General features: G+C 38.0%; 1 protein-coding gene across 3 annotated transcripts in view; it reads right to left on the bottom strand.

The window, feature by feature from the left end:
- Positions 1-1,639: 1,639 nt before the first annotated feature.
- MND1 (meiotic nuclear divisions 1) overlaps positions 1,640-18,294 on the bottom strand; it is an 84,495-nt gene continuing 67,840 nt past the window's right edge. Inside the window, exons 7-8 of one of the 3 annotated variants that reach the window (XM_029235733.1) lie at positions 7,866-7,910; positions 1,640-1,978 (exon numbers count right to left, since the gene is read on the bottom strand). In XM_029235733.1, coding sequence (XP_029091566.1) covers positions 1,872-1,978; positions 7,866-7,910 — 152 coding nt within the window. In that variant the 3' untranslated portion in view covers positions 1,640-1,871. The remainder of the gene's footprint in view (positions 1,979-7,865; positions 7,911-18,294) is intronic. The other 2 variants (XM_029235735.1, XM_029235734.1) reach the window with 2 other exon arrangements.

The raw sequence follows: 18,294 nt of genomic DNA, 5'->3' as shown, positions 1-18,294 counted from the left end.
TTCAGTAGTTCTGGCATGCAGGCTCAATAGCTATGGCTCGTGGGCTCTAGAGCACAGGCTCAGCAGTTGTGGCGCGCAGGCTTAGTTGCCCAGTGGCATGTGGGATCTTCCCCGACCAGGGCTCAAATCCGTGTCCCCTGCATTGGCAGGTGGATTCTTAACCACTGCACCACCATGGAAGCCCTAGCTTGTGGGATCCTAGTTCCCCGACTAGGGATAAACCTGGGCCCCTGGCAGTGAGAGCGCGAAGTCCTAACCGCTGGACTGCCAGGGAATTCCCAGAAGCACCTTTTCTAATAAATAGCAAACTGGGTCTGAGAAATCGTGGAATTCCCATTAGTGTATTAGGGAAAGGCTTACGATGGGTTATTTTTATTTTTTGTCCTTTGTCTCTCACCTCAAATACTTTCTCCTGTGAGAAGAGCTATTGCCCGAAGGCAACAAAGACTGGCCTTGAGAACAAACAAAGTTGGACCAATAAGCTCCTGCCCACATCCAGGAAGTGATTAAGTAGGTCTAGGGCAAGTCCATGCAATACAAAGACCAGATTCACTAACAAACGGCATGAATACCATCTGGGTCATTTCAGACATACGGAGTACCTCATTCAAGTTACTCAAAAGAATATCAAAATTGGACAGTGTGAAAAAAAATTAAGGCATATGTGTAACGGGCATTACACACATTAGTTTTTTTTTTAAGGCATTTTTAAAAATTAATTTTATTTATTTAGTTTTGGCTGTGTTGGGTCTTTGTTGCTGTCGCAGGCTTTCTCTAGTTGTGGCAAGCAGGGGCTACTCTTCCTTGTGGTGCAGGCTTCTCATTGTGGTGGCTTCTCTTGTTGCGAAGCACAGGCTCGAGGAACGCAGGCTTCAGTAGTTGCAGCACGCAGGCTCAGTAGCTGTGGCTCGCAGGCTCAGTAGTTGTGGCACGTGGGCTTAGTTGCTCTGCGGCATGTGGGATCTTCCCAGACCAGGGATCGAACCCGTGTCCCCTGCATTGGCAGGCGGATTCTTAACCACTGTGCCACCAGGGAAGCCCCCACACATTAGTTTTGATTTTTCTTTTAAGTTTGTCTTGGAGTGCCTGCAAATACGCTAAATGCCTAAGCTGAACTGGAAAAAGATATATACACAGGGCATACATTATTTTTAACCTCCTCTTTTTTAGGTAGTTGAAAAAAAGATCCCTGAACTCTTGCTGGTTATGTGTGCTATACTAACACCACTATATCATCTTATAGAAAGTGCATAAAACAGGACAAAGGGCCACGTGCTCGTTCTTTACAGTAGAAAGGCATCAAACATTCAAAAGAAAGTAGTTTTCATGTCTGAGGAATTACTACCTAACTCCAAGTTTGAGGAACACCAACTTTCTGTATTTTTTCCTGTGGGAAATTTGCAAATATGATGCTATACACCGAAAATCACTCACTCACATTTTTCCACTAAATACTGAGAAATAGTAAAGCAGCCATTAGAGTTTTTAAGGTTATTTCCAAGCATGTATGTATGGGTGTATAGGTATAATACAGCCTTCAAAATTACCCTTAGTTCTTAATATTTAATATTTGAGAGAAACTAAAAAATGTTATCATGTTATGGGCTTTAATCTATAAAAAATTATTGGTAAAACTAACAGGTGGATGACTTTACTTGCATTCTCCTACTCTAATGAGCACTGAGAGAACATGGCTATTATTCTGCTTTTGACTGATCAAAAAGAGTGCAAAACATCTACACTTTATACTTTATTTAAAATTAATAAAACAAACACAGTTATAGGTAAATGAAAATTCAGTACATTTAGCTGGATAATATAAAAATTTACATATTCACAAGCACATAGCTCCTTCACTGACACCAAATATTTTAATCTATGTAGTCAAAGTCTTCTGGAATTCCAAAATTTTTATCAATTTTATTTTCTTCAAGCCCAAATTTTCTTTTGGCCCAAGATTTTATTGCAAAAATGTTATCTATAAAGAAAATTGAGAAATATTTTTGAGAATTGAAAACATAATCACAAAACATTTCAAATATAATTACATTCAGCTTTTTTTTTACTTCTATTACTTTTAGAAGTATCAAAATAAGGAGTTTTCTGTATTTTCAAGAGTAGCAGCAATTAACTTCAGAAGAAAGAAAAGATTTAATGATTATTTTGAATAAACAGATTTCATATTAAAAAATTCAGTAGGGGGCTTCCCTGGTGGCGCAGTGGTTGAGAGTCTGCCTGCCGATGCAGGGGACACAGGTCCGTGCCCCGGTCCGGGAAGATCCCACACGCCGCAGAGCAGCTAGGCCCGTGAGCCATGGTCACTGAGCCTGCGCGTCCGGAGCCTGTGCTTAGCAACGGGAGAGGCCACAGCAGTGAGAGGCCCGTGTACCGCAAAAAAAGAAATTCAGTAAATTAGTTGCCACTAAAGAATACCCGACTTAAAGAATAATTCAAAGCCAGGGAGAGGTTAATGGTGCCTCTTCCACATTTCCACAGCAAAGGCAGGATTCTGTTACCTCAGGAATTAGAGTTGCTCCTGTTCCCAAATGGAACCCCTTTCCCTCCCCCACAGAGAGAATGGCTTCCAGACAATCAGGCCAGGGAGAAGGGGTGAGGAGGAAGGAAGGGATTCTCTTAAGACTAAAAGAGGAACAGATATATCCTGAATGTCTTCTAGGGAATTTAAATGCAGTTTACCACTGAAAAAAGTGTTACATCTATATAAAGGGATTTATCCCAAGGAAATAAATTGTGTACAAAGATTTATGAGCAAATCTTCATCCCAGTGTACCAAAAGAAAAAAATAAAAGCAATCAAAAAATCTAGAAACTATAAATGCTGGAGAGGGTGTGGAGAAAAGGGAACACTCTTGCACTGCTGGTGGGAATGTGAATTGGTACAGCCACTATGGAGAACAGTATGGAGGTTCCTTAAAAAACTATAAATAGAAAGACCATACGACCCAGCAATCCCACTACCGGGCATATACCCTGAGAAAACCATAATTCAAAAAGAGTCATGTACCAAAATGTTCATTGCAGCTCTATTTACAATAGCCAGGACATGGAAGCAACCTAAGTGCCCATCAACAGATGAATGGATAAAGAAGATGTGGCACATATATACAATGGAATATTACTCAGCCATAAAAAGAAACGAAATTATTTGTAGTGAGGTGGACGCACCTAGAGTGTCATACAGAGTGAAGTAAGTCAGAAAGAGAAAGACAAATACCGTATGCTAACACATATATATGGAATCTAAGAAAAAAAAATGTCATGAAGAACCTAAGGGTAAGACAGGAGTAAAGACACAGACCTACTAGAGAATGGACTTGAGGATACGGGGAAGGGTAAGGGTAAGCTGTGACAAAGTGAGAGAGTGGCATGGACATATTTACACTACCAAATGTAAGGTAGATAGCTAGTGGGAAGCAGCCGCATAGCACAGGGAGATCAGCTCAGTGCTTTGTGACCACCTAGAGGGGTGGGATAGGGAGGGTGCAGGGGAGGGAGACGCAAGAGAGAAGAGATATGGGAACATATGTATATGTATAACTGATTCACTTTGTTATAAAGCAGAAACTAACACACCATTGTAAAGCAATTATACTCCAAGAAAGATGTAAAAAAAAAGCAATCTAAATGTCTAATCAAGTAGAAGGGTGTCAATGCATAGGCAATGAAGGATGCAAGGCAGTACCAACGTGCTCACAATGGCTGCACTGAGGGAATGGGAATGATGGTGAGTTTTCTTTTTTTAATTTTACACATTCTCTTTAATGTACATATACCATCTTTATAATGAATATGTATTATAAATACAGAAAAGTAATGGTGTACAGTTTTCTGGTTCAGAGTATTCTATAAAACATTAAGCACCGTGTTAGTTGTGATAATGAAATGAAGGGTTAAAGTAGGTTCTTTTGGAGTGTTATTGGCCGAATTATCACCTCCCCCTAATTCATATGTTGTAGTCCTAAACCCCACTACCTCAGAATATGATTGTACTTGGAAATTGGGTCTTTAAAGAGGTGATTAAGTTAAAATGAGCCCACTGGGGTGGGCCCTAATCCAATCTAACTGGTGTCCTTACAAGAAAAGGAAATGTGGATACACTGAGACACCAGGGCCAGGCATTGGAAAGACTCTGTCAGGACACAAGGAGAAGAAGCCAAGGAGAGAGAGGCCTCAGAAAAAACCAAGCCTGCCTACACCTTGAGTTTGGACTTCCACCCTCCAGAACTGTGAGAAAATCAATTTCTTTATTTACGCCACCTGCTCTGAAGTATATTGTTATGGTACCATTAGGAAATTAATATATGAAGTTCAGTCACTCTTAAAAATATTGTTTTAGGGATTTTAATTCCAAGTATCAAATATTGATAACTAAATGTTTGGAACGAAGTTCACTGCTGAGGTGAATACTACTATATCAAATAGAATAATGTTAACAAAATGTCCTCATTTCTTTAAATAAAGAGTTATAGGATATCAACAGATATTAAAATAAATCTTTATGTAATGATCTAAACCAAATCTCTACTTTTCATAAGAACCTAAGAGAGAATACTAATAGCATGAGGCACTCTAGAATAATCTGTTTAATTTGATTAGTGTCTGCACAACCTGTGCAATCTTGACAGTCACAACCAAATACTTATAGAGGGCCCATTGCTACGTAAGACAGCTATTAAGTGTATTACAGGTATTCCAGAACATAAAGAGCCTATGCCTTCAAACTGACACAAGAGTAGAGAGAGAAAAATCAATTTATCACCAAACAATTCCAAAGTGATATGTATGTTAGAGAGAAAAGATCAAGTGTTATGTGTAGAGCTTGTACGATAGGCTCCAAGAATACAGAAAGATTTCCAGAAAACAAGAGGACAGATGCAACGCTGTAGGAGCCTTGGAGGAATGTATTTCAACCCGGGAACAGGAGAGAAGAAAACGAGGCACCATAGTAAGACTAGAGCCTCTGCAGGAAGGAGTTCCTGGTTCATGTGAGGGCAAGAAACCATTTTATTATAAACCTTCAAAGATTAAGAACAAACAAAAGAATAAACAAGTAAAAAGCCTCTGTATACAATGCTTAATGGACCAATTCAAAAAGACTCTGATTAAACATGTCCTTGGGCCACTCAATGTCTGCCTTCAAGACAAAGTCACCCGCAATCTTGATAGTTCATCCCTGTCAATTAATTTTTCTATTATGTGGAAATGTTTATGAATGGATAAAAAAATACTTTTATTTTTAAAGAAACAACCTTAAGACTGGTAGAATTCATATTAATTTATATGGTGGCAAACCCAAGATATATACAGGAATAGGATGGGCAATATCACATGCATGAGTCTATGTTAGAACCTCACAACATCTTTCCCCCCTCACTCATTTAGATGCCGCTCATACAAAGTCGTAAAAACTCCACTATCTTAGTTATTAGGCAAGGTTTTATATAATTTGATAAATCACTTTTAAAGTTACCTAATGTCACAAAACATTTAGATACTATATTTCTAGTTATATTTATACCCTGAGGTGACTTCTCATTCTATAAAATTGAAATACTGAACTACTGAACAGTAAGTATGCTCAATTTAAAATACATTTTAGGGATCTTTTCAGTATAAAGAAACCAAATCTTAACTAATAATTATATAACGATCTTTAGTTATAAGTATTATTGATGTTTTCTTTTTCTTTGTTTTGAAAACAGGAAGGTTTTCTGGGGTGTAATTCGTTTTAACTCCATGATTTTTTCATAACACTTTTATGTTGGAAGGAGCAAGTTGTAAACTCAAATGGAAATACGTTTTTTTGTTTGTTTGTTTTTGCGGTACGCGGGCTTCTCACTGTTGTGGCCTCTCCCGTTGCGGAGCACAGGCTCCGGACACGCAGGCTCAGCGGCCGTGGCTCACGGGCCCAGCCGCTCCGCGGCATGTGGGATCCCCCCGGACCGGGGCACGAACCCGTGTGCCCTGCATTGGCAGGTGGACTCTCAACCACTGCGCCACCAGGGAAGGCCCCGGAAATATGGTTCTTAACAGCTGTTTCTACTGTTCTGAAAATATTATCCTTCCCGTATGAGTTTAAAAGTTTCAGGTTCTTTCTCAGCTAATAACACAAGGGAAAAAAAAGTTGTTCACATTTTTTTAATTATAATTTTTGAAGTTTATGATCAACTGGAAAACATGAAAGGATTTTTTTAAGAGACAGGGAAAAGGGGAGTATTTGTTTATCAATGTGTCTAATGGTGTGCTAAACGGCTTACAAACTGTTTTATTTAATCCTTCCAAAATGTGAGGTAGATATTATCCACATTGAACAGATGAAGAAGCAGGGTCAGAGAGGTTCAATAAATCACATAGCAAATAAGGAGAACAACCTGGATTCCTTTGAAAGCCAAGTTCCTCCCACTATATACACAGGCTGCCTGTGCCTACTGTTTGCTGAGCTGCTTTGTTAATTAGGGGAAATCATTTTGTGACTCTTGTCTTATTTTTAACCTAAAAATCCACTTGCCTTTTTACTTACTCAAAATTTTATATTTCTCAAACCTATATGATATCACTGTATTTATTATTTATTTATACTTTATTGGACACACATTTCATTATTCTCTTTTATTTAATGTTAGTTTGCTGTTTTTACCCTCCTCTGTTCTTATCACTAAAGCATTACACTATTTAGGAAATAACTTTGTAATAAATAAGACTGCAATTTTATAGGGACCAAAGGCCAGTTATATTGATTTTATCAGTGTACTTAATTCTAAAATAGACAAGGAAAAACGATTCTTAAGTTTTCTGTGAAATACAGAGGTCTGGACATGGAATCAGGGAAATCTGGCTCTAATCCCTGTTCTTCCAGTGACTAATCACCTTTGACTTAAGGCAGCTACTTCAAGCTTTCTGCATCTCTGTGTCAATGCAATCTTATCCATGCTGTCCCACGGAAACAGAATAAGTGTAACACATATAAAGGCATTAAAGACTCTTACCAGGATGGAAAGGTTCAATTACCATTATTTCATAATTAAATACTGAAAAAACATCAGTGTAACTTCCAGACAGGTTTTAACAATAATAATCATACTTGTATATAATTCATAACAATCATTATTTATTAATGTTCTTCTAAATTTTAAGACACATAGATAATGCCTCATTAGTTCCCATTTCTTAGTATATACCTGGTATAGACCAGAGGGTGCATCCATTGGCAAATGGATTAATGAGGCATTTACATGAAAGCAGGTACACAGAGAAGACTACCCCGTGTGGTGGGTGAGAGCTTGGACTCTGAAATCTAATTCCTGTTCCACTGCCTAGCACCTGTGTGACTGTGGGTTCCTAGTGGCCTCAGTTTCATCTCTAAAATTAGGGATAATAATCCTATCTACCTCATAAGATTGTTGTGGAGATAAAATGAGAATGCAGCACAGACATGCTTTATAATGCCTGGCTCATAATCAGCCCTTGACAAATGTTTGCAATTATTATTATGAGCAAGAAGACAAATCTTTAGGGTTGCATGAAACTCTTAAAAGTTGTATCTTGCATTAATATATAAGAAGGTTAAGTGATTAGCCCAAGTGATTTATCTGGGAAAAGTTACACAAAACTTAAAATAATCATTGGTTTTACAAAAATGCCTTACACTTTACAAAATGACTCATAATAAGATTTTAAAAATTCCTCAAGTAAATGAAATGATTTAAGATATAAAAACTTGGTTAATACATACACTTTCAGAAACGTCTTTTCTTGAACTTAACCAGGCACAATAGTTCCTGCATTTCACATCATAGTAAGTGTACAAGAGTTTTACTAGTTTATCAGTGCCACTGTAATACATACCAGTCCATCTGTTAGCAGCTTCTTTGGCCACTTCATTTGCTTGACCTGAAAAAAACCCAACCATATATATATAGATTCATCCTTTTCGGAAAAAAAAGCTCAAATAGTGACACTGTATCTCACAAACCTGCTCAACTTCCCAAGGAAATTTTAGATAGTTGCAGTTATCTTAGTCATGGATAGAAAGTCAATGTGAACAATTTCCCTTTCCTAAATGTCCACTATTATGGTACTTCCTCTTTAAAAACATGTTTAACCGAGATGTTTCTCAAATAATTTACACCAGAAGAAGATAAAATAATTTAAGTTTAATGATAAGCATTTTAGTGTATACATATTAGACAACAATAAACTTGACAATATAATTTTAATGGCCATACAGTAGCCCTGAAGGAGGAAATATTTACTTTATAAATTATACTTCTTGCTATTAAATGTTATCTGTATCTATATGATGTTGTTCAAGTTAATCTACACAGCACATAACAATGCCATGATCACCTGGGCGTAAATAGTATTCATAATGATAGCATTTATTTATTTATTGAAATACAAGTTATATACCAAAGAATTCACCATATTAAAGTGTATTATTCAGCGGTTTTTAGTATATTTACAAGGTTGTACAACTATCACCACTACCTAATTCCAGAACATTCTCATCACCCAAAAGGAAATCCCATACCCATTAGGAGTCACTCCACTTCCCCTTACCCCCAGCCCCTGGAGACCACTTACCTACTTTCTGTCTCTATGGATTTGCCTATTCTGGACATTTCATATAAATGAAATCATATATGTCTGGCTTCTTTTCACTTGGCACAATGTTTTCAAGGTTTGTCAACTGTAGCATGTATAAATACTTCATTCCTTTTTACTGCCAAATAATATTCCATTGTATGGATACACCACATTTCGCTTAGTCACTCACCAGTTGATGGACATTTGGGCTGTTATTACTAATATGAATAATTTAACAATTTTTGTGTGAACATGTTTTCAATTCTTTTGGGTACATTCCTAGGGGTGGAATTGCCGGCTCAAATGGTAACTATACATACAACATTTTGGGGAACAGATAACTTGTTTTCCAAAGTGGCTGCATCAACACACCATTATAAAGCAATTATACTCCAATAAAGATGTTCAAAAACAAAAACAAAACAAAAAAAAGTGGCTGCATCATTTTCACAATCCCACCAGCAATCTAAGAGTTCCAACTTCTCCACATCCCCACCAATAATTATTTTGCCTTCTTTTTATTATAGCCATCCTAATGGGTATCTCATTGAGTTGCGATTTGCATTTCCCTAATGACTAATGATGTTGAGCATCTTTCCATATGCTCATTGGCCATTTGTGTATTTTCCTTGGAAAAATGTCTATTCAAATCCTTTGTCTGTGTTTAAATTTTTTTTATTGTTGAGTCATAAGTGTTTTTTTAATGTGTATTTTTGATATTGGACACTCGTCAGATACAGGATTTGCAATTATTTTCTCCCATTCTGTGGGTTTTCTTTCCACTTTCTTGACAATGTACTTTGACACACAAAAGTTGTTAATTTTGATGAAGTCAAATTTATCTACTTTTTCTTTGGTTGCTTGAGCTTTTGATGTCATATCTAAGAAAACCAGGCTACAGAGACACACATCTATGTTTTTTTCTAAGAGTTTTATAGATTTAGCTCTTACGTTTAGGTCTCTGCTCTACTTGAGTTAATTTTTGTATACAGTGTGAGGTGGGAGGCCGGGCTGATTCATTTGCATGTGGATAACCAGTTGTGCCCAGCGTCCTTGGTTGAAAACACTATTTTGTTCTGATTGAATGGTCTTGGTACCCTTGCTCAAAACCTTGTTTACTTCTGGACGCTCAATTCCATTTCATTAACCTGTATGTCTATTCTTATACCAGTACCAAATTGCCTTGATTACTCAAGTTTTGTAGTAAGTTTTGAAATTGGGAAATTTGAGTCTTCCAACTTTTTTTTTCCCCAAGGTTCTTTTGGCTGCTCTGGGTCCCCTGCATTTTCATATGAATTTTAGGACTAATATCAATTTCTGCAGAAAAGAAATTGGAATTTTGGAGGTTTTACAGTTAATCTATAGACCAGTTGGGGGGTACTTCCACCATGACAACATTTAGGTCATTCAATTCATGAACACGGGATGTCTTTCTATTTATATAAGTCTTTAATTTCATTAAATGTTTTTTACTTTTCAGTACAAGTCTTGCACTTCTTTGATTAATTTTACTCCTAAGTATTTTACTCATTTTGATGCTACTGTAAGTGGAATTCTCTCTTAATTTCATTTTCAGGCTGTTTATTGATAGTTTATAAAATACAATCGTTTTTTATATATTGATTTTCTATCTTGCAATCAGCTGACCTCACTTGTAAACTCTAATAGTTGTATTTTGCTGTTGTTGTTTTGTGGATTGTTTAGGGGTATCTATCTATCTAAGATCATGTCAACTGCAAATAGAGATAGTTTTCTTTTTTCCTTTTCAATATGGATGCTTTTTATTTCTCTTTCTTACCTAACTGCCCTGGCTTGAATTTCCAGTAGTGTTGAACAGAAGAGGTGAGAGTGGACATCCTTGGGGAAAGCATACAGCATTTCACCATTCAGTGTGTTAGCTGTTCTATTTACAGTAGGCAGGACATGGAAGCAACCTAAGTGTCTATTGACAGATGAATGTTTAAAGAAGATGTGGAATATTACTCAGCCATAGAAAGAAACGAAATTGAGTTATTTGCAGTGAGATGGATGGACCTAGAGATTGTCATACAGAGTGAAGTAAGTCAGAAAGAGAAAAATAAATACTGTATGCTAACACATATATATGGAATCTAAAAAAAAAAAAGGTTCTGAAGAACCTTGGGGCAGGACAGGAATAAAGACGCAGACATAGAGCATGGATCTGGGGACACGAGGAGGGGAAAGGGTAAGCTGCGACGAAGTGAGAGAGTGGCATGGACTTATATACACTACCAAATGTAAAATAGATAGCTAGTGGGAAGCAGCCACATAGCGCAGGGAGATCAGCTCTGTACTTTGTGACCAAGACAGGTGGGATAGGGAGGGTGGGAGGGAGACGCAAGAAGGAGGAGATATGGGGATATACATATATGTATAGCTGATTCACTTTGTTATAAAGCAGAAACTAACACACTATTGTAAAGCAATTATACACCAATAAAGATGTTAAAAAAAAAAGTTAGATGTTCATTTTTTTTTTGGCTACACCACATGGCACGTGGGATCTTAATTCCCCAACCAGGGATGGAACCTGTGCCCCCGGCATTGGAAGCGCAGAGTCTTAACCACTGGGCCGCCAGGGAAGTCCCAACTGTGCATTTTTTACAGATACACTTTTTTTGTTTGTTTGTTTTTGTGGTACGCAGGCCTCTCACTGTTATGGCCTCTCCCATTGCGGAGCGCAGGCTCCGGACGCGCAGGCTCAGCGGCCACGGCTCACGGGCTCAGCCGCTCTGCGGCATGCGGGATCTTCCCGGACCGGGGCACGAACCCATGTCCCCTGCATCGGCAGGCGGACTCTCAACCACTGCGCTACCAGGGAAGCCCACAGATACACTCTTATTAGACTGAGGAAGTTCACTTCTTTTCCCAGTTTGTTGAGTGTTTTTATTACTAAAGGGTGTTGGATTTTATCAAATACTTTGTTTATTGAGACAATTACGTGGGGTTACATCCAGGTTTATTCTATAAATAGGTTGCATTAGATTGATTTTTGTACGTTGAACCAACCTTTCATCCCTGAGATAAATGTCACTTAATCAGGGTGTATAATCCTTTTTATATACTGCTGGATTTGATTTGCTAGAACTTTGTTGAGAATACTTACATCTATATTTGTAAGCAATACTTAACTATAGCTTTTTTTTCTTACGAAGTCTTTGGTTTGGGTATCAAGGTAATACTGACTTCAAAGAATGAGTTAGGAAGTGTTCTCTCTTTTCTAATTTTTTTTTAATTGAAAAGTTACTTCTTTAAACTGACAGAATTCACCAGTGTAGACTTGGCTTTTCATTGTAAGAAGTTTTTAATTTCTAACTCAGTCTCTTAACATGTTATACATCTATTTACAGCGTTCATTTCTGCTTGAGATAGTTTTGGTAACTTGTATCCTTCTAGAAATTTGTTCACTTCATATAACTTATCAAATTCATTGACATACCACTGCTCATAGTATTCCTTTATAGTCCTCTTTCTATCTGTAAGGTCAACAATGATCCTTCTAATTCATTCCTGATTTTAGTAATTTGAATCTTCCTTTTTTCCTGGCCAGTCTAGCCAAAGTTTGCCAATTTTGTTGATCTGCTTAAAGAACCAACTTTTGGTTTTATTGACTTTCTCTTGTTTTTCGATTCTCTAGCTCTTTTATTTCTGTTCTAGTCATTTTATTTCCTTTCTTATATCTGCTTTGGGTTTAGTTTGCTCTTCTTTTCCTAGTTTCTTAAGATAGAAGTCTAAGTTTCTGTATTGAAAGTTTTCTCTATTTTTCAACATAGGCATTAAAATATTAATAAATTTCCCACTGAGCAATGCCTTCATTGCACCCAATAAGTTTTTGTATGTTTTCATTTTCACTATCTCATAGTATATCCTAATTTCCCTTGTGATTTTGTTTGAGCCATCCCTTTTGGGAGTGTGTTGATTAATTTCAACATATTTGTGAATTTCCCAAATTTCCTTCCGTAATTTATCTCATAACATTCCACTCTCATCAGAAAACATACTTTGTATTATCAATCCATTTAAATTTATTGGGACTTAAGCTTAATATGTGGTCCACCTTGAAAAATATTTCATGTGCACTTGAGAAGAATGTGTCCCCTGCTGTTGTTGAATGTTCTATAGAGATTTAGTTGGTTTGTAGCTTTAAGTCTTCTAATTTCTTGCTTATGTTCCATCTTGCTATTCCATTCTTTATTCAAAATGGAGTATTTAAATTTTAAACTATTATTGTTGAATTGTCTATCCCTTCAATTCTTTTGGTTTTTGCTTATGTATTTTGGTTCTCTATTGTTAAGTGTATATATGTTTGTAATTGTCATATCTTCTTGAAGAGTTGATCCTTTTATCATTACAATTATAAACTGTACTTGTCTCTAGTAACAATTTTTGTCTTAAAATCTATTTTCTCTGGTATTAGTTTAGCCACTCTAGCTCGCTTTTGGTTATTGTTTTCATGGAATATCTTTTTCCAGCTTTTACTTTTACCATATTTGTGTCCTTGAGTCAAATGTGACTCTTCTGTAGATAATATATAGTTTATGTGTATTTAAAGTATTCTGCCAATCCCTGCCTTCTAATTGGAGAGTTTAATCCATTTACATTTAATACAATTACTGACAAAGTAGGATTTACATCTGCCATTTGCTATTTATTTTCTATAAGTCATATGAATTTTTGTTCCTCAATTCTTCCACAGTTGCTTCATTTTATGTCCAACAGATATTTTAGTGTATCAGTTTAATCCCCTTATTTCTTTTACCAAATATTTTGGGGATGTTTTCTTAGTGATTGCCCTGGGGATTACTATTAACATCTTAATTAGAATGACCAATAGTACACAAAAGTTTTGCTCCTATGTAGCTCCATTCCCCTCCCCACTTTTATGCTGCTATTGTCACAAAATATATTTTATACATTGTGTGCCCAACAACATGTTTATCAGTAGTGCTTTATGCAGCTGTAATTTAAATCAGATAGAACATAACAGATACAAACAAAAATACACACATACTGTCCTTCAGATTTACCTATGTAAATCTATTTTATCGCTTCATCTTGATCAAGTTACTGTCTAGTGTGCTTTCACTCCAATGAGAAGGACTTCCATTTCTTTTTTTTTTTAAGGGCAGGTCTGCTAATGACAAACTCTTTCACTTATTTACCTCAGACTATCTTACTTTGCCCTTCATTTTTGAAGGAAAATACTTCTGTATATAGAATTCTCGGTTGACAGTTTTTTCTTGCAGCACTTTGAATATGTCATCTCAATGTCTCTGGCTTCTAATAAGAAAAAAGCTGTTAATCTGACTGAAGATCCCTTATATATGATGAGTTGCTTCTTTCTTATTGCTTTCAAGCTTCCGTTTATCTTCTGACAATTTGATTATGGTAAGCCTATGTGTGGATCTCTTTGACATTGTCCTAATTGGAGTTTATTAAGCTTTTTGGATGTGTAAATTAATGTTTTTCATCAAATTTGGGACATTTTCAGCCTTATTCTTTTGGTCCTTTCTCTCTCATCACTTTCTGGGACTACCATTGTGAGTATGTTGGCATTCCTGATGCCATACCACAGGTCTCTGAGACTCTGTTAAAGTTTCTTCACTCTTTTTGATTTCTGTTCCTCAGATTGGATTATTTCTATTGAACTATCTTCAAGTTACTGATTCTTTCTTCTGCCTGCTCAAATCTGCTGTTAATCCTTCCAGTGAATGTTTTACTTAATTACTATAGTTTTCAGCTCCAGAATTTCTATTTGGTTCCTTCTTAATAATTTCTACCTCTTTATTGATATTCTCTACAGTAAACCCCCTACATATGAAACTTCAAGTTGTGAACTTTCAAAGATGCGAACATGTGTTTGCATGTACAATCAAGTAAGTTAGTTCACATATCTGGCGTACACTGTCACGTGCATGCATCCTCTACAAGTGGTTGTGCTTTTGTGTACTTTACTTACAGTACTATATAGAGTAAAATAGTACAGTATCTTTATTTCAAGCAAAGGATGCCCAGAAGCAAGCGTAAGAGCAGCAGTGATGTAGCTGGTACAGCTAAGAACTGTCAAGCGATAACAATGGAAACAATAGTGAAAATAATTGAGAGAGTGGAATGAGGCAAAAAGATGGAATTGGAGGCCCAGAGAAAGGATGAAGAGAGACAAGAGGAAGAAGAAGTAACTGAAGAACCGTAGAGATTCATGACGCAGGATATGGCAAGGGTATTTTCTTTATTTGAGGAGGCACTGTTAGTTTTTGAGGCACAGGACCCGAATGTTAAAGCAGCCATTCAGAATCCAATCCAGTGCTACTGTGTCACCTACGATGAGAAAAAAAGAGCTATGACCCAGACATCACTGGATCGCTTTTTCAAGAGGGTAGACAGAATTGAATCCAGCAAGGAACCAGATACTGTGCCATCAACTTCAGGCGTGAGTGAAACTGCAGCTTGCCCTCTGTCTCCTATTGCTGATGATCCTTCAGCTCTACCATCTCCCACGTCCTCTCCCTCCTCCAGTCAGTAACTCTTCTTGCCTGTTCACTTGATGCCAGCCCCTGTATGCCAGCTGTTGTACTGTACTACTGAACTTTTCAAGTACTGTAAGATTAAAAATGTTGTATTTTTTGTTTGTTTTTTATGTATTATTTGTGTGAAAAGTATTATAAACCTATTACAGTACAGTACTTTATAGCCGATAGTGTTAGTTGGGTACCTAGGATAACTTTGTTGGACTTAGACCAAACTGGACTTACGAACATGCTCTCAGAACAGAACTTGTTCGTAGGTAGGGGACTTACTGTATTTGGTGAGATATCATTCTCAGACTTTCCTTTAGTTCCTTAGACATATTTTTCTTTAGCTCTTTTAACATATTTAAAATAGCTGATTTAAAGTCCAAAATCATGCATGAGCCTTATTTTCTTGTTTCTTTTCATGTCTTGCAACATTTTGTTGAAAACTGGACATTTAAATTAATATAATGTTGCAACTCTGGAAATCAGATTCTTCCCACCTTCCCAGGGTTGCTGTTGCTGCTACCTGTAGTTATTGATAATTTAGTGATTTCTCTGAACTAATTCTGTAAAGTCTATATTCTTTGTTATGTGTGGCTACTGAAGTCTCTAGTCAGTTTGCTTACTGATCAGCCAGTGATTGAACAGAGATTTCCTTAAACACCTGGACTAAATCTTCAAGTCTTTGCTGAGAGTCTGTGTGTGTGTGCTGGGGCAGGTTTCAACAATACTCAGGCAATTTACAACTCTGCTTTAGCCTCCACTTCTGTACAGAGTGTCAAGGTCAGCTAGCAGTGGGAGATTAGGACCATCTCAGGTCTTTTCTGAGAATGTGCACAGCCCAAGGTGTGCATGTGGCATTCTAGATTTCCAGGAATATGCTGATTTCAAGGCACCTATGAACATCTCTTTTGGCCTCTCCTTTTAAACTTTATGGTTAGTCTACTCTTTTCCTTAACTGTTACTCATCACCCAAGACAGCTATGAAGTTAAAACTCTTGCCTGTAATTGTTTTAGACAAATGCTCCCCAGGAAGACGCTGTTAGTGATGGGCATACTCCAAGTCATGTCAAAAAAAAAAACCAATCCTTTCTATTGGTGGCTTTTAGGGAAGCACCAGAGACACCAAATAATGAAAATTCTTTGGAGTGAAGGTCTTAAAGAGCTCCAGGTCCATTCTATTCCCTTGATACCAAGAAGGCAGGGCCGTTATTTTTCAAGATTATTGTTGAGCTGGAGAGTAGGAGAGGAGAATAGGGCAAGTTAAACACCACAAAGCTTGCCCTTCATGCAGAGATCAGACCATTTTTCTTGAACAGGCAATTCTTCATTTAGTTTCTAAAATTCTGGAAAAGTTGTAACAATATTTGCCAGCTTTAATGGAAGTGTACATTTTCAAAGGTCCTCACTCCACTATTTTCATTGTCATCTGGGCATTTATTTCTAAGAAAATCTCTTAAGTACTCCTAAGATTTACTTTCCAAACCCTTTATTGTGAGAACTCAGTTTTTACTACAACTTATTTTATCTGTTCTCACTTAAATAATGTTCAGAGTAGCTAAAATAAAAATTTATTATTGCTTTTACTTCTCATTTCTTGGATATTTGCAACTAATCTTGTTAATAGTTGTTTAGTGATATCAATAATTCAATTGGCATGATGAAATATAAATATTTCCTGCAGGAATTATTGAGAAATAAGAGATAATACATAGCTCTATCTACATGAACATAAGGGTTACAGCTATTAACAGCAGAAAACTTGTTTCAAAATAAGCAATGATGGACTTAGAGATAAGCCTGATTATTATAATTTGGGTACTATAGCCATGTTATTAAGAACCCAATCCTATTAAATTTGTGAAACTCATAATCCTTTAATCTAGTATAATCTGTTCTGCAATAACACATGGCCAAATCCTATGAAGCCCATCATTATCAAAAAGCACATTTTAAAAACAATAATCTTGGGGGGAACCTTCAAGATGGCAACGAGTAAGACGTAGAGATCACCTTCCTCCCCACAAATACATCTACACGTGAAACAACTCCTACAGAACACCTACTGAATGCTGGCAGAAGACCTCAGACTTCCCAAAAGGCAAGAAACTTCCCACGTACCTGGGTAGGGCAAAAGAAAAAAAAACAGAGACAAAAAAATAGGGACGGGACCTGCGCCTCTGGGAGGGAGCTGTGAAGGAGGAAAAGTTTCCACATGATAGGAAGCTCCTTCACTGGCGGAGACGGGGACTGGCTGGGGGGGAAGCTTTGGAGCCACAGAGGAGAGCACAGCAACAGGGAGGGGTGAAGAGCGCAAAGCGGAGAATCTCGCACAGAGGATCAGTGCCAACCAGAACTCCCCAGCCTGAAACACTTGTCTGCCCACTGGGGTGGTGTAGGGGCTGGACACAGAGGCTTGGGCTTCAGAGGTCAGACCCCAGGGAGAGGACTGGCATTGGCTGTGTGAAGACAGCCCGAAGGGGCTAGTGTGCCACAGCTGAGGGAGTCTGGGAAGAAGCCTGGGTCTGCCAGAGACGCAAGGGACCATTGTTGTGGGGTGCGCAAGGAGAGGGGCAGGCCTGAAATAGAAGCTTCTTGCTCCATGTGCTCAGATGGCAGGAAACTGCCTACACAAGCTCCAGGGGCGGGAGTGAGCTGTAGCTGTTATTTCGGACCCCAGAAGCAGGCACAATGGCTACTGCTGCTGCTGCCACCAAGGGTTCTGTGAGCAAGTGCAGGTCACTGCCCACACCTTCCTGAGAGCCTGTGCAGCCCACTACTGCTGAGGATCCCATGATCTGAGGCCAACCTCCCCAAGAGAGCGCATGGTGTTGCGCTCAGGCTCAGGTTTGCAAGAGCCTCAGGCTGTTGCAAACTTCCTGCTGGCCTCTGCTGCCACAGGCACTTCCCGCACATCCCAATGGTGACTGCTGTATCCCTCCCTTCCCCAGGCCTGAGTGAGCAAGTGAGCCCTAATCAGCCGATGCCTCGCTTCCTCTTGCCTGGGTGGGGAACAGGCGCCTGCAGGTGGCCCACACACAGATGTGGGGCCAAAACCAAAGCTGAACTCCAGGGGCAGTGTGACCAAAGAAGAGAGAGGGAAATATGCCCTTGCAGCCAGAGAAGCAGCGGATTAAATCCCCACAGTCGCCTTG

This window comes from Monodon monoceros, unplaced genomic scaffold (assembly GCF_005190385.1).
Source record: "Monodon monoceros isolate NGI ecotype Baffin Bay Population unplaced genomic scaffold, NGI_Narwhal_1 Super_Scaffold_20, whole genome shotgun sequence".
In the NCBI taxonomy this organism is placed as follows: Eukaryota; Metazoa; Chordata; class Mammalia; order Artiodactyla; family Monodontidae; genus Monodon; species Monodon monoceros.
This window is presented reverse-complemented; position numbering and strand designations above follow the sequence as displayed.